The sequence below is a fragment of the Schistosoma haematobium genome, chromosome 1 (assembly GCF_000699445.3).
Source record: "Schistosoma haematobium chromosome 1, whole genome shotgun sequence".
In the NCBI taxonomy this organism is placed as follows: domain Eukaryota; kingdom Metazoa; phylum Platyhelminthes; class Trematoda; order Strigeidida; family Schistosomatidae; genus Schistosoma; species Schistosoma haematobium.
Genome location: NC_067196.1, coordinates 25,157,713 through 25,171,124, shown reverse-complemented (window position 1 = coordinate 25,171,124; position 13,412 = coordinate 25,157,713). Strand labels below are relative to the sequence as shown.

General features: G+C 36.8%; 1 protein-coding gene across 2 annotated transcripts; it reads right to left on the bottom strand.

Annotated features, from left to right (window-relative positions):
- Nucleotides 1-572: 572 nt before the first annotated feature.
- On the bottom strand, nucleotides 573-7,922 carry DNAJB11_1 (DnaJ sub B member 11). Of its 2 annotated transcripts, none has more exons than XM_051218416.1 (6): nucleotides 7,833-7,922; nucleotides 7,632-7,785; nucleotides 5,959-6,290; nucleotides 3,130-3,270; nucleotides 2,055-2,166; nucleotides 573-1,400 (listed from the first exon to the last, which is right to left on the bottom strand). In XM_051218416.1, the coding sequence occupies exons 1-6, from the start codon at nucleotides 7,895-7,897 to the stop codon at nucleotides 1,101-1,103; spliced, it is 1,104 nt and encodes a 367-aa protein (XP_051073527.1). In that variant the 5' UTR covers nucleotides 7,898-7,922; the 3' UTR covers nucleotides 573-1,100. The 2 variants fall into 2 exon arrangements, with proteins under 2 accessions (XP_051073527.1, XP_051073528.1); XM_051218415.1 differs by having other exon boundaries at nucleotides 7,632-7,788; nucleotides 7,833-7,916.
- Nucleotides 7,923-13,412: the final 5,490 nt, after the last annotated feature.

The following is a 13,412-nucleotide window of genomic DNA, read 5'->3' as shown; positions in this document are numbered from 1 at the left end:
AACAAAGTACCCAAATAATTTATAAAATATTGGCTACAAAATGTTATGAAACCTAACAGGTCTCCCATATGGATAGATATATGATCACAGGACGACTTAAATATTGCGTAGCATAAGTGTGAGATTCGTTTTGTTTTAACTGTACTTTTTGTGAATAACAAGTGTTGTATTCAATAGTTTATTTTTTCGCATTTCATTGTCTAATCGTGAACTAACCGTTATCTTATTGGTTGATACACACTAAATCCACCCCGGTTTATTGGAATCGCCACTCAGTACCTATCAGCCGACTGTTGCCAAGTTTATCGCATTGACTGGGAATTTTTTTTAAGCAAAGATAATTATTATTTCTTATAGTCACTTAATATTTATATATACTCACATATATTCTGGGAAACCAATACGGTCTTTCGACTTTAATTGACCTCGGGTGCGTTATTCCAGTGAATATAACAACAGAAACAGATTTAGTGATACCAGGTATTCAACTGGCATTAAGTATAAATGTCGAAAAATGTCTAATATCATATTGATCTCCATTTATATCCCAGATAAAAAACTACATCCAGTTACTGATGAAAAATATATGTAATAATTTAGCTTTTAAAAACAATCGAAACTAGGTATTTGTGGGGTGGTTTTAAAATGATTACTAACCACTTTGTTACAATATGATAAGAGGAATGAAAACTGTATGTTAATCAAATATACATACATAAGATCAGAGTGTATACAAAAGAGCATTTTTATTGTCATTTTGATTTACATAGACAAAAATGATGAGTTAAATTGTTTACCTATTAACTCGTTGCAATAAATCGTCTTGGCATTTATCAAGCAAAAAATCAACTATCAATTCAATTTGCTCAATGTTTATTACCAAAAAAACAGAATTCAGCTGTACTTGCATCCGCAAAGTTGGGAATATTTTAATAAAATCAAAAACAGGTCTAAGAATTGGTCAAAAACAACAGCAAATATCATAAAAATACAAATAAATGGGTAGAAGACAGCTGTACAAAGTAGGTTGGATAAATCAACGATTCTTAAATACAGGAAAACACAAACAGGGTAGTTTACATAGAACCAAATTGATACAGTTAATTTTTTACATTTATCTTTTTGCTACCTCCATCTATACCATTGTAAATTTGGGCTGGTGTTGGTTGATCAGGCTGAGATGATGAAAGAGTATTGGTGGTGCTAGTACTGGATGAATGAAAAAGTTCTGCAATTATTTTACGTTTATCTTCGGGGATTTTAAAGTTTTCAGGAAACTGAACATCGATTGTAATGTAAAGAGAACCACGACGCTTATTATTTTCGAAATTAGGCATTCCTTCATTTGGTTTATAAATAATTGTCCCTGGAGAGGTTACATGATCACTTGAGATAACAACCTATTATTAAAAAAGACAAAATTTTAAACAAAAGCGGCGATTGGGACTTTAAGGAAATAGTGGTTTCTGTGACACTATCATGGTTAGTTTCAAAACTCCAGATTTGGATTATTTCAAAATTTTCATGTTGAATACTGCCACCATAGAGATTGACCCAAACAATTTCTCATACTTACCTACAGTTTACTTTTGAGTATTACAATTATTCGTACATTCTTTTTAATGTTTCAGTCAATATTATTCGGCAAACACTGTTACACGATTCGTTAAAGGTTGACTTTTCCGTCACAACGATCACTGGATACTTATTTGTCTAGCTTAATGTCAGTGTAGTAAAATAAAGTCTTTGTGTCCTCTTCACTTCTAATTTATTGTTTTAGAAGGCTCTTCACTTTAGCTACAGATAATGAATACAACAAAAAAGTACAGTATTTCAACTATTATAGTTAAGTGACTATCAGTGTCAATATTGTTAGCCATAAACTTGAGCACTTAGAAATAACATATCACTTGCTTTAACATTTTACTCCTTAAATTTCATTAATTTTATTCACTGCTTGGAGTTTTACAAATTCTATGCTGAAGGATGCAGGGGGACAAAATATTAAAGCATTTAATGAAAACGGATGAATACAAAAGAAGAAAACTACCTACTTGATGGCCATCCAAATGTGGAAATGAAACATGATATCCATTCAACGACTGGACCAGAGTTAGAGTGATGTTAGTGTATAGGTCATCACCTCGTCGATGAAATATATTGTGTCTATAAGATAAATAAATAGTGTTTAAACAAGAACTAAAGATCTTTGGTGTATACTAAGTATATACTGAAAATAGGTTACCACAGATTAGATTCTGGATTTGTGGTTCGAGAGTTAGAGGGCCCTATATTCAACCATTTGATTACAAGTCAAAACTTCTTTCAACGTGCTTCGATCTGACTACATTAAGTGTGGCTCAAATCCAACTGCACAGATATAAGTTTTATTAGTGAATCACATTAATTAGCTAACAAGGCTTTATTGATAAAACACTACGACTAATTTTACCATCCGCTTTCAAGATTCATTACAATGGAGGTGAATGACAATAACGATGAAGGGATAATTAAGACGTTCAGATTGAAATAAGCTTCTCAAATAATGTTTAATGAAAATCTATCAAAAGGATTCACTAACTGAGTCCTTACAAGCCAATTCAATGAAATGATTACATTTTTAAATGGCGAGGTTCCGTTTTACTTCATAGATGTTATAAAGTTCATTATAGAGTTGCTTATTCTTAATGGACGTCAGTTTTGTGAAAAACTTTCCTGTAATTGTAATTCAATGGAATGTCTTTATAGTTATTTTTGGTCGAACGAAACGGAGAAATTTACGGAATACACTCATGACATTATTGGATTATTTGGATATAAATGCAGAATTACTGGTTAAGTGACTAAAAAATGCTATATTATCAAAATCCAATGTTCATTTTTCACTTTAACAACGACTTAGAATTAGTATTTGGTAAAAGCCAAACACTTTAATATGTACGACAGCATTTTGCTACTCATAACCCCATCATCTGATCAGTTTCTAAACATTCAGTAGTAAGGTAACGCGAAAAATTTTGTAAACTACTGTTTCTCTAAGGAAATTGAACATAAGTTATCTATTATACGCAATGTTGTAAAATGTAATTTAAAAAGTAACTAAGAGAAAAAGGGAAACGTTTTACATACTTTTTTTGTTTAATACGAAATTTCAGATCACCTGATTCACCATCAGAATGAGGTTCCCCTTCGCCAACAAATGGATAAAAATACCCATCTCTCATTCCTGGCTCAATTTCCACATAGAGGTTTCTTTCCTTAGGTACAAACCTTATGGAGTTGGTTTATTTATTTAGTTTGAGCATAAAAGTGACACCAAAAACATGAAACACGAAATGAAAATCATATTAAGAAATGGAAAAAGCAAATAATAATAATCACTATGAAACTAATACAGAAAACAGTTTATATACAGTTCGATGTAAATATCCTTTGCTTCACGGTTATTTTATTTTATTTCAACACATAAACGATGGTACAAAGGGATACCAAATATATCCGACACACAAGCCATTCGATTTGTTTGGAAGCTGGGATACTTCCCGGGTGCCCAAACCAAAGAATGTGGTTTCCTCAGGGGGCCATACCCCGAGCCCTTGACCTAGAAGTCCGATCCACAAGGCAGCGGAGCAATGTTAGGAGATGCAGTCCCATGGTAGCCGGTGGCCAACCGTAGGTTCACAAGTCATTTGTCCTCTCTGGATCCTGGAACCCATGTACAATATTCGGTTTGGAATCATGGTTCTCCAACTCCCTTAGCTGGATACTCTGTACCCGCCAAACCGGTTAAAGCGTCGGACATTCGCTTTTCGTCCTTTCTATTTCGTAAACAACACCCCCGCCGCGAGAAGACAGAGTAGGACTTTTCAGGTTGTGTCTGTATATGCGTGACCATGTGAGAGCATTTCGAGGAAAAGCTGGCTTTCCGCACTCCCGGACGTAGCAGGGCATTTGGGGGCCTCACGGTAGTTAATCACTAACTGGCTAGACCTGTATGTAAGCGGCTTACACATCATATACAGAATTACAAAAGCCGGTGTTCCAGGATGGCTTAATTTAACTGAAAACCATCTTGATCATGGCCAATTACATGCTACATTATTTAATCATTCAAATCACTTATCAGATATACACTAGTGTGATTGCATTCATTCCAAGGGTTATCGAAACTACCCGATTCTCCAAAATGAAGTAGGTAGAGCTGGGCCCGAATGTCTTGATTATTGAGCCACAGCTACTAAGCCTTATAATTATCTTGATGGTGTTGTCATCAAGTGAATATCAAACACTGAAAGTCATTTATCTCAGAACGTCGCATCTAGCTAGGATAGTGAACTATGCATGTAGTGCAGCTGGGTTTTTACGAAATATAGGAAAGTAGAGCTTGTCTGGAACGCTTCTATCAGGATATATATGCATAAACCTTCTGGTTACTTACCTCACCACCAAGGCTCAGTGTATGCATAGGATCCTCCTAATATTGTGAAGTAACTGTGAATCTAGTGTTAGTTATGAACATAACTAACCCATCAAATCATTGCCTAAACGTCCACCACGTCAGCCTGGTCTGATGTAACTGTAGACCATCCCTGTTGCATATGACCTGCCAATTGAAGGACATTATTATCCCATCATGTTAGTGTGACTACAACTCATAATTTTTATTATTTATTTCAATAAGACACGTAATACTGGTTGGTATGTTTGTGCGTTTCACTTAATGGCTACGATTCGACTAATTATTGTACTAGTCGAATTGTTTTTTACGTTTAGAACCAGATAAAGTTTAAAGCCAAGTTGTCCTTGTTCTGACTATAGCTTTCACACACACTCTGGATTATCAGTATCGCGTTTACAGCTCCGATAGAATGTGTATGACAAATTTAATCCTGTACATAGTTTAAGTACATAATACACACATGAATCGGGGTCATTAGATGATCAAACAAAATTTAAGTAGTTTTTATTTTATTCCATACCAATACTATATTGTATGCATACTCTTTGACTAACAGCTCTATGTCACTACAAACTTTCGGGATATCATCAGTGATGGGTTTAAATGATCGTATCGAACCCCGCTGTTGATAGTCAAGATATTTTTGTGCCCTTCCCTTACATATATGACAGATACTTTAAGGACGTAATCATGTCCATCAAATTGAAGGTAATTATTTAAAACTAAGATTGCTTAGTGTGAATTACCTATGGGATTGCTCAAGCATCTTGTAGCCATAAAGAAGTGATCCAACCACAGACTAAATAAACACTTGACCAGTCATATCTTTTCATTTTTTCTATGGAGCATTTTAAAATCTATTGGCAGTCAAATACACTGAAGCATCACTTATTAAATTTTACTGCTAGCCAAGAAACAACATTTTAACACACGAAGTATATAAATAAGGGACTTAAAGATAAAAATTCTTGATGGACAGTTTTGCCGCTCTTACTAATGTATTTCATCAGTGAGTTTTTTGTGGAGCATTTATATGCTCCATTCTACAGAATAAATTTAGATTCGATGTCATGCTATTGTGATTACAATCTTTTCCGTCTGACGAGACCTAATTAGTAGTCAGTTAATGTATATTAAATTATTATATCACAGGCTGGTTACTAAGTCTTCCTAGAATAATATATATGATCAATGTATCATATACTCATTAAACAGCTGGCACAGAAGTAATAACTGTAAGCAGTCAAAATCTAATATAAATATGATGATACGACAACACAATAATGGCTGGAGTGCCTTACAGTTGATTGTTTTTTCTAAGAGTGAATAAGTGTGACAACATAAGACAGAATAATTAGTTCTTATTTTGGATTAGCCACGCATTTTTCTGCTACAAAAGAAAATAAACAATGAGTCTTAATGTCTGAAGTACACTGTGTAGTATGGTCGTTATAACTGATTTTATTTCTTGACAAAACGAACTGCAAAAATGAACCTACTGGATGTTTGGGCAGTCGCTACAGACTTGTTCTTGGTGCATCTGGAAACGACCAGGGCCTAGGACTGTTGTATGTAACTCCATACGACAGTTGCACTTCCGAGTTCCACGTGCAGGCATTTTGACCAGTTTACGCCTAGTCACTTCTACAGAGTTCCCCACATAGAGTTCTTCCAGAGTAACCCACAGGTCCATAACAATATCACCTCCACGTGGTGCTTCTTCCGGAGATCGGGCAAAACCAAATGGATTAAAATCATGTTCTCCATGACTTTTTAGACCCTCTTCACCGTACTGATCGTAAAGTTTACGCTTGTCATCTTTGCTGAGAACCTAAGTACAGGATGTTTAGTTAGTAAGCTCACGTTTATGAAGAAATTACAGAAGATTGTTTCTGAAGAGTATATGTGTGATCAACATAGACATTTCAAATTCAAATAAATTTATACCCATTTTGGACTACAAGATCTGACTAAGCAGATGACTATCAGGTGTATTAATTTGATTCCATGTATCTTATCCGCAGTCGCGTGATTAATTATAAACCCAGATCTACATATATTTTATGATGGTTTTGGTTATTAATCCGTCTGCTAATCTTATTTTAGAATTTACCTGACCTATCAATATTTGAGATAACACACTGAATACATTTCACTTCACTATACTTCGGTCAGATTTGGTTGGGGTGAAATTGTCGCGAAACAAGGCTATGTTTTTGTAATTCTAATATAATTTCAAATCAAACCAGTACCAGTGTAATTCCAGTAACGATACAACCGCTGTACCAGAGGGATTGAAGTTTTGATATAATTACTGGCGTTACTGGTACCAGTGTGATTCTCAACACAATATGAATACAGAAAGGTCTAGTGCTGGATGTAATTCAATATTACACCTTCAATTCAATTGTGTCCATTCAATTATTATTAATGTATACGTCGATTAGATTAATTGTTCAAACATAAATTCAATATTAATGATATTCCAATCCCCATTCAATCCATTTGTTACCAACAATCGGTAAGAATGATACAAACATAATGGTACGTTGACCCTTTTTCGTGAGAAAGGCTATAAGTCAAAAGTTTTATACATTGCCAAACAGTTGAAATCTAATTATGGATAAGACTATTGATACGAAACTGTCTGTACCCTTCAATCAGCACAAAACTCTTAATTACCTCGTGCGGTTATAACGCATTGATTTGTTAATCAATTCAGTTACTCAACAGATCGGAGTAAAGTTTAACCTTATGTTTATTATTTATAAACCCATACACACGATACGAGTTATTAAAGACATGAAAGCGGTTTCGCCACTCCAGGAAATCTAATGAATTCTTACACTAAACAAAAGGAGAACAAAATCAAGCAAGATACTTTCAGAGCACAAACTTTACACGTAGTAGCAATAGATAAACAAAAAATAAAGACAGGTTGACGTGTACGACAAAGTATGAGATACCCAGAAAACATCTATATCCGACGAATGCCAAACCCTGAAAAAATTGAAAGTAGGGATACCGCAAGTCAGACCTCATGAATATCAGAGTCTAACAAATCACAGTAACTGAATAAACTTACAATATATATGTCAAAAATGACTAGTTACAAAAAGACGTTCACTGTTACGAAAACACTAAGTCCACCAGACACTTTTCTAAAACTTACTTCGTAAGCTTCATTTACATCTTGGAGTTTTTGGTCAGCTTCTGGATCTTCACGATTTTTATCGGGATGAATCTTGCTAGCCAGTGATCTGTATGCTCTTTTGATTTCACTTTTATTTGCATCACGAGGTACATTTAGGATGGCATAAAAATCCCTACTATGTAAAAATTGTAAAACGTCTGTAGAAATACCAAAACTAACCCACAGTAAACTACAATAGAACTAAAAAACAACGACAACGTCAAGGCGTGTAACCCCAGGTTCATACCGACCTCGTTGATATGTGACAATGCTATTGGTCAGAATGAGTACCTAGTCGAAAAAACAAATTGTCAACATTAAGTGAAAAAACTTTTTTATTGAACTTAGCTAATGAGTAGTTTTGATGACTCTTACTGAATCGAGCCTGACATTTTAAGTCTAACATATCTCAGAAGTAAGATTATAGCGAAGAATTGATGCTAGTAACTATTTCATTCATCCTTTTAGTACTAACGTATCGAAGCGTCATATGAAATACAGATTCAGATTTGTGTAGTAAGGACAGAAGGCCTACGACCTGTGCTATTCCTTTTCTAGTATGCTTCTGTGAGCGTCCAGTCCTCTCTTGAAAGAGTCAATTGAAGGTGCGAACACCACTGCTTCGGGCAGCAGGTTCCAAGTACTGATGACTCGATGTGAAATCCTGTATGCCGCAGGTATTTTGTTCGTTCTTGGTTTTTCTACTCGCCTACTATGTCCTCTGAGATGCCCCGATCTGGTGGGGAGAAAAAGAGAGAATAACCATGTTGTTCCATGTTTAGTAAGTTATTGGTTTCCAAAAATACCATTATGGTCCGTTTGACTATTCTTTCTATTATTTTACCCACAACACTGGTAAGGCTTACAGATTTGTAATTCGATGGAACTTGTCGTGGACCTGTTTTGTGTATGGGAGTGACTATCGCGTCCTTCCAGTTCATAGGTAGTACTCCTTGATCAAGTGACATGTTGAATATCACAGTCAGTGGGGGCGCGATATATTGTGCAATATGTCCCAATATTTTGGGATGTAGTTCATCTGGCTCTGTTTACTTTTCCATGTTTAAAGTGCCAAGAGCCTTAAGTACATCGTCTTGATCGAAGTCCACGGTGAGCAGGTGGTTTGTTGACTGTTTATTTTGGCCTGGTTCTTCCTTTAGAGGAGGTTCCTGGGTGAAAACTGTCCCAAAATAGTCAGCCATAGCCTCTACTTTTTTCTGATCTTCCTCTATCATTTCAGATTCACTTCCTTCTTTAATTATGTTGGGAATCCAATGATGGATCCTTGTTCTGTAGTTTATGTACGAGAATATTCTCTTGGGCTGCTTGAGTGCAGATTGTGCCAACCGCATTTCATATTTTCTTTGAGCTTCCCGAATTTTCGCTATACATTTGTTTCTTACCGATCTGTAGCGTTCCATCGTACATGCTGTGCCAAGGCGGATAGCAACATCCCAACATTTCTCCTTTTGTCTTGGTAAACGTCGAATATCCCGGCCTATCCAGGGATGGTCATGCTTCTTCGTCTTTGGGACTGTCCAGGGTATGTATGATTGAGTTACCCGATTGTATAACTGCCTGAAAAGAGTCCATGTCTCTTGTACTGATGCGTTAGAGTCAATTTCACAGTTTTCAGCCGACGATGCCGAGTTGATTGCCTCCATGTCTGCCTTCCATATGTTAGGACGGGCCGGCGCGACTGTTTAACAGTCAATTTCAGCCATGAATTTGAATAAGATGACTGCATGGTCACTGCTCCCTAGTGGTGGGAGGAAAGTCATATGACCAACGTCATCACTGTGTGTGAAGACTAAATCTAAAAAGAGAAGAGGAGTTTCTTAAGTCGTATGATGTAGGATTTCTAATGTGTTAGAATAAAGCTAATCCAATCGAGGTTTCTAACAGTTTGTAATCGAAGGACGTTATCGATGACCATTTTTCTAAGTTAACCCAGGTTATATATGGTGCATTGAAGTCGCCTACTACAAGGCTTTTACCCTTGTTACACCAGGACTTAAGATAACTTAGAAGAATATCATCTGCTACACATTCTGGACTACGATATACTACAACTAATTCAATATCTTGCCGTCGACATTTCAACTTACATCGCACCAGTTCACATGTCCCTGAAACATGTGCTACTGTCTCAGCTAGTCTTATGGTTGGGGTACTTTTCGTGTACAGAATAACCCCGCCTCCCCTACGGTTTAATCTATCAGCCCTACTGGTTAGAAAACTAGTCAACTGGATTTCACTATCTAATATTTCTGACGTTAACCAATTTTCCGAGACAGCAATAACGTCCTTTTTTCTTTATCCACCAATGACTTGAGCTCCGCCATTTTATTTAGTAGCTTGCGAGCATTTGTGTAGCATACCTTTAAGTCTGTGAAGAACTTTCCCTTAACACCCAGAGTGGCTTGGGGATCGTTTTGCTCCGAACTTTTACAATTTGGAAACCCTTAAAAACGAGATTTCTTTCTCCGTTTTGACGACGCTCATTTATTTCCGCTTCTGTAACTTGCCTCTTAATACGATCAGCTAGGCTGAGATCTTCACGGACGTATATTCGGGCTCCAGTCACTTTACGTGAATTATCTAGAATCAGGTTCCTTTCTTCAACAGTGGTGAATGTAACCTTCAAGAGGCGGCTTTTCTGAGGACTTTCGGAATCCATCTTTTCTCATATTCTATAAAGCTTACAAATACTAACTCCTGAAACTGTATCTAGGAGTAGTTTACTTATTAAGGACTTAATATGGTTGAGATCGTGTTCAAATCTAGCCTTTGGTTCTTTATCGGAAGATTCTCTTAACTTATGAAAAATGACTGATTTCTCAGAGAGATCTGACTTGTCACGCAGTGGAGTTTTTGCTTCTGATACCGTCTCTTCCAATGACTTGCAGATCAGCTGTGTTTTGCCTACAGCTTTTTTCTTCTCATTTCTTTTTCTCCGTACTGAAGTCCACTTATCACCACTCAGGACAGCCACACCGGGACTATTGGGAACGGTGACAGTCTTATCCGGGTCCTCAATTTCGACTAGAGGTGTATGATTTTCGATGTCAGTATCTGCCGGTACTTCACTCCTCGTTAATGTCAACGGAGATTTTACCTCCCCGTCAACCGCAGTCAGGTGTTTAGCGAGTCCGATAGCAGCACTTACTACACTGACACAATCTTCACCGTCAGTGCTCGTGTTACCAGCGCAACCGCCATCGTTTTTTTGCAGGCCGAAGCCAATAGGCTCATAGCCTCATGAATTAGTAACTTTTTATTTGTACAGCAGAACATACAAAGCCAACGTGAGTTAGGCTTCGAGCATCTTTTGTATGCCATAGGACTTAGGAGTGCACACATCTTATGGTGCCACTTTTTACAGTCATCGCAACCCTTCCTCAACGAGGAACAAGCAGTTTGGTTGTCCACATTTATGAGTCTTACCAACCATTTTAATTTTGACTAAAAAGGTCTAAAACACTAAATGATCACAGTGAGAACACTAGTGTCAGTCAAGGAGTTAAAAAAGGTACCACAGGACAAAGTTGAGCAAAAAATTACAAAACTTAACCAAAGTACTTTTAGTTAGGGTAGACCAAGAATGCTTTTTGGTGCAACAAGTACTCAAAGTAAGGATAATCGCAACAGGTACAAGAATCACTGCCCTTTTTGAAACGAGTGCGGTGGATAAATTGAAGAGTTTTCCGACTTGTTTTCCGATTCTGTTAGGTTACTTCTACCTAGAGTTGCCACAGCTATGTAGCACTTGATTCTGATGTCCGTAACCTTATTTTGTTCGAGGAGCCCAAAATCAGTTAAATTACATGTCCGAAATGATGGGACGAAAATAGATATTCGGAAAATGGCTAAAATTTTGGCGAGGCTATAATTTATGGACGAACTAATCAGATATACGATAAGACGTTTAAGATATTGACGCGAAATTCATTCACCCATTGGGCTAAATAGAATTTTGGCATTATAGCTGATGTCAATTCGTGATGAAAACCCTTAATCTAATTCCTAACCTTAACCATCAACTGCAAATCATAATTCTTATTCTTCAAGTTGCTTTATAACCCTCATTTAGCCCCGGCAAGTAGGTGGACACTCTCAAGGTCGGTCTAGCGTCGCCCAAAGATCGTCCATAAATTATAGTCCAACCGAAATTTCAGTGTACATGTAAAACGAGCTGACGAAATGGCATTAGATAAACACATCACGGTACACCCAAATTTGATTTATTGCGAATGCTGGACTTCAGTTACGAGTATTTCCAGTAAAACTAATAATGTTAGCAACAATATCGAAGTCTTTAAAACCATTTATTTTTAATACATTTCACCATTACACACTAACCGAAACTTTATTTGCATATGATTCCGAATGTGATTAGACTTTCAAATGCATGTAGAATTCAAAAGTAGATGATCTATTTCGAATGATTGGGGACCTATTCAAGTTAGACAGGAACGATGTGACCAAGAGTCGAATCGAATCCACGCCTCATGTTCAGCACCTAACGTGGATCACCTCTTAGTCATATCAAAGTCCTATGACTGCTTTGAGGACCGTATAACACAAAAGACGTTATTATGGAAAGATATCATTAAGAATGCGTATAGAAAAGCTAGTGTGACCACCGTCAGATGATACAGTCCATGCGAGCCATGTTAACATTTACGTTGTCGAGGAATATAGCAGTTATAAAAAGAAAGTTGAAAAAGATTTAGATGTTGGCATTTGACTTATGGATCTACAGTTGGGGACATGACGGGTATAATGACGAATTTTAATAAACGGTTGTTGTAGTTACCCTAGTATCATTCACAAATATGAAGCAATGATAATCCGAATTAGGGATTATCTAACCAAAGCTCAATCGAATATGTCCTTCTGAATACAACACACTTTCCCATGATGATGCGTTTTCATCTGTAGCTCTGTAATATATCTAAGAACATAAAGATTTTGGGAGTAATTCATGTGAAATCCACAGGGCCAGTGAAAAAGCATGTGATAAGAAGTACCGAAAACGTGATAGATCACCTAACGACATAGCAAAACTCTCCTGTATTACTTGTGAAATTTAGATAATCCGGTAGATTTAAAGTATGGAAAACCAATCGTTACAAGTAGTACAGACCTAGAACGAACCCGGTTGAACGCGCAGTACCGAAACTTATTCATGGACGTGCGTTTTCCTGTTTAAGGTGTCACAGGTAGTCGGAGTCTGATGACACTGTAGTGTCGCGTCGAGTCGCGCTTGAATATGATCACCACTGCAGGAAGACTATGTGCCATTTAATCAATAAGATCCCCCGTAGGCCAAAAATCAGAGGACAGTTGATGGCTGTAGTCGAGACGTATTTGTTGGTGATCTCGTGGTATCGTTTTAATACCGAGATCGTGCCAGATGAGTACAAGTGGAACTACTGAGCAAACGTAAGTTCGTACAAGGTCACAATCAACGGGAGAATGTATGTATTTTGGTACAGTTAAACAGACAAGTACGGTTAAACAAACTCTGGTACACTTGGTTATAACGGCAGTTATTTCCACCACACAAATTGCATTCTCTTGATAAAAGTAGGTCACTACAACACTATAACCACAAACACGTTTTATAATCAAAACGCGCCAAACCAGTTATTTCAAGTGTCAGGAGCGAAGAGCTTCAAAGATATATTTGATAAACCGTTGATATATCGAGAATTGATCAATCTAATTTGACTACCGGTTATAGGAGATATGGAG

Coding starts and splice junctions, on each gene's coding strand:
- DNAJB11_1 (XM_051218415.1), bottom strand. CDS start 7,897: ATGAACCTGGGGTTACACGCCTTGACGTTGTCGTTGTTTTTTAGTTCT. Junction 7,789..7,832: donor TCTATTGTAGTTTACTGTGG/GTTAGTTTTGGT, acceptor ATTTTTACATAG/TAGGGATTTTTATGCCATCC. Junction 2,167..3,129: donor TTTCGTATTAAACAAAAAAA/GTATGTAAAACG, acceptor TTTATCTTATAG/ACACAATATATTTCATCGAC.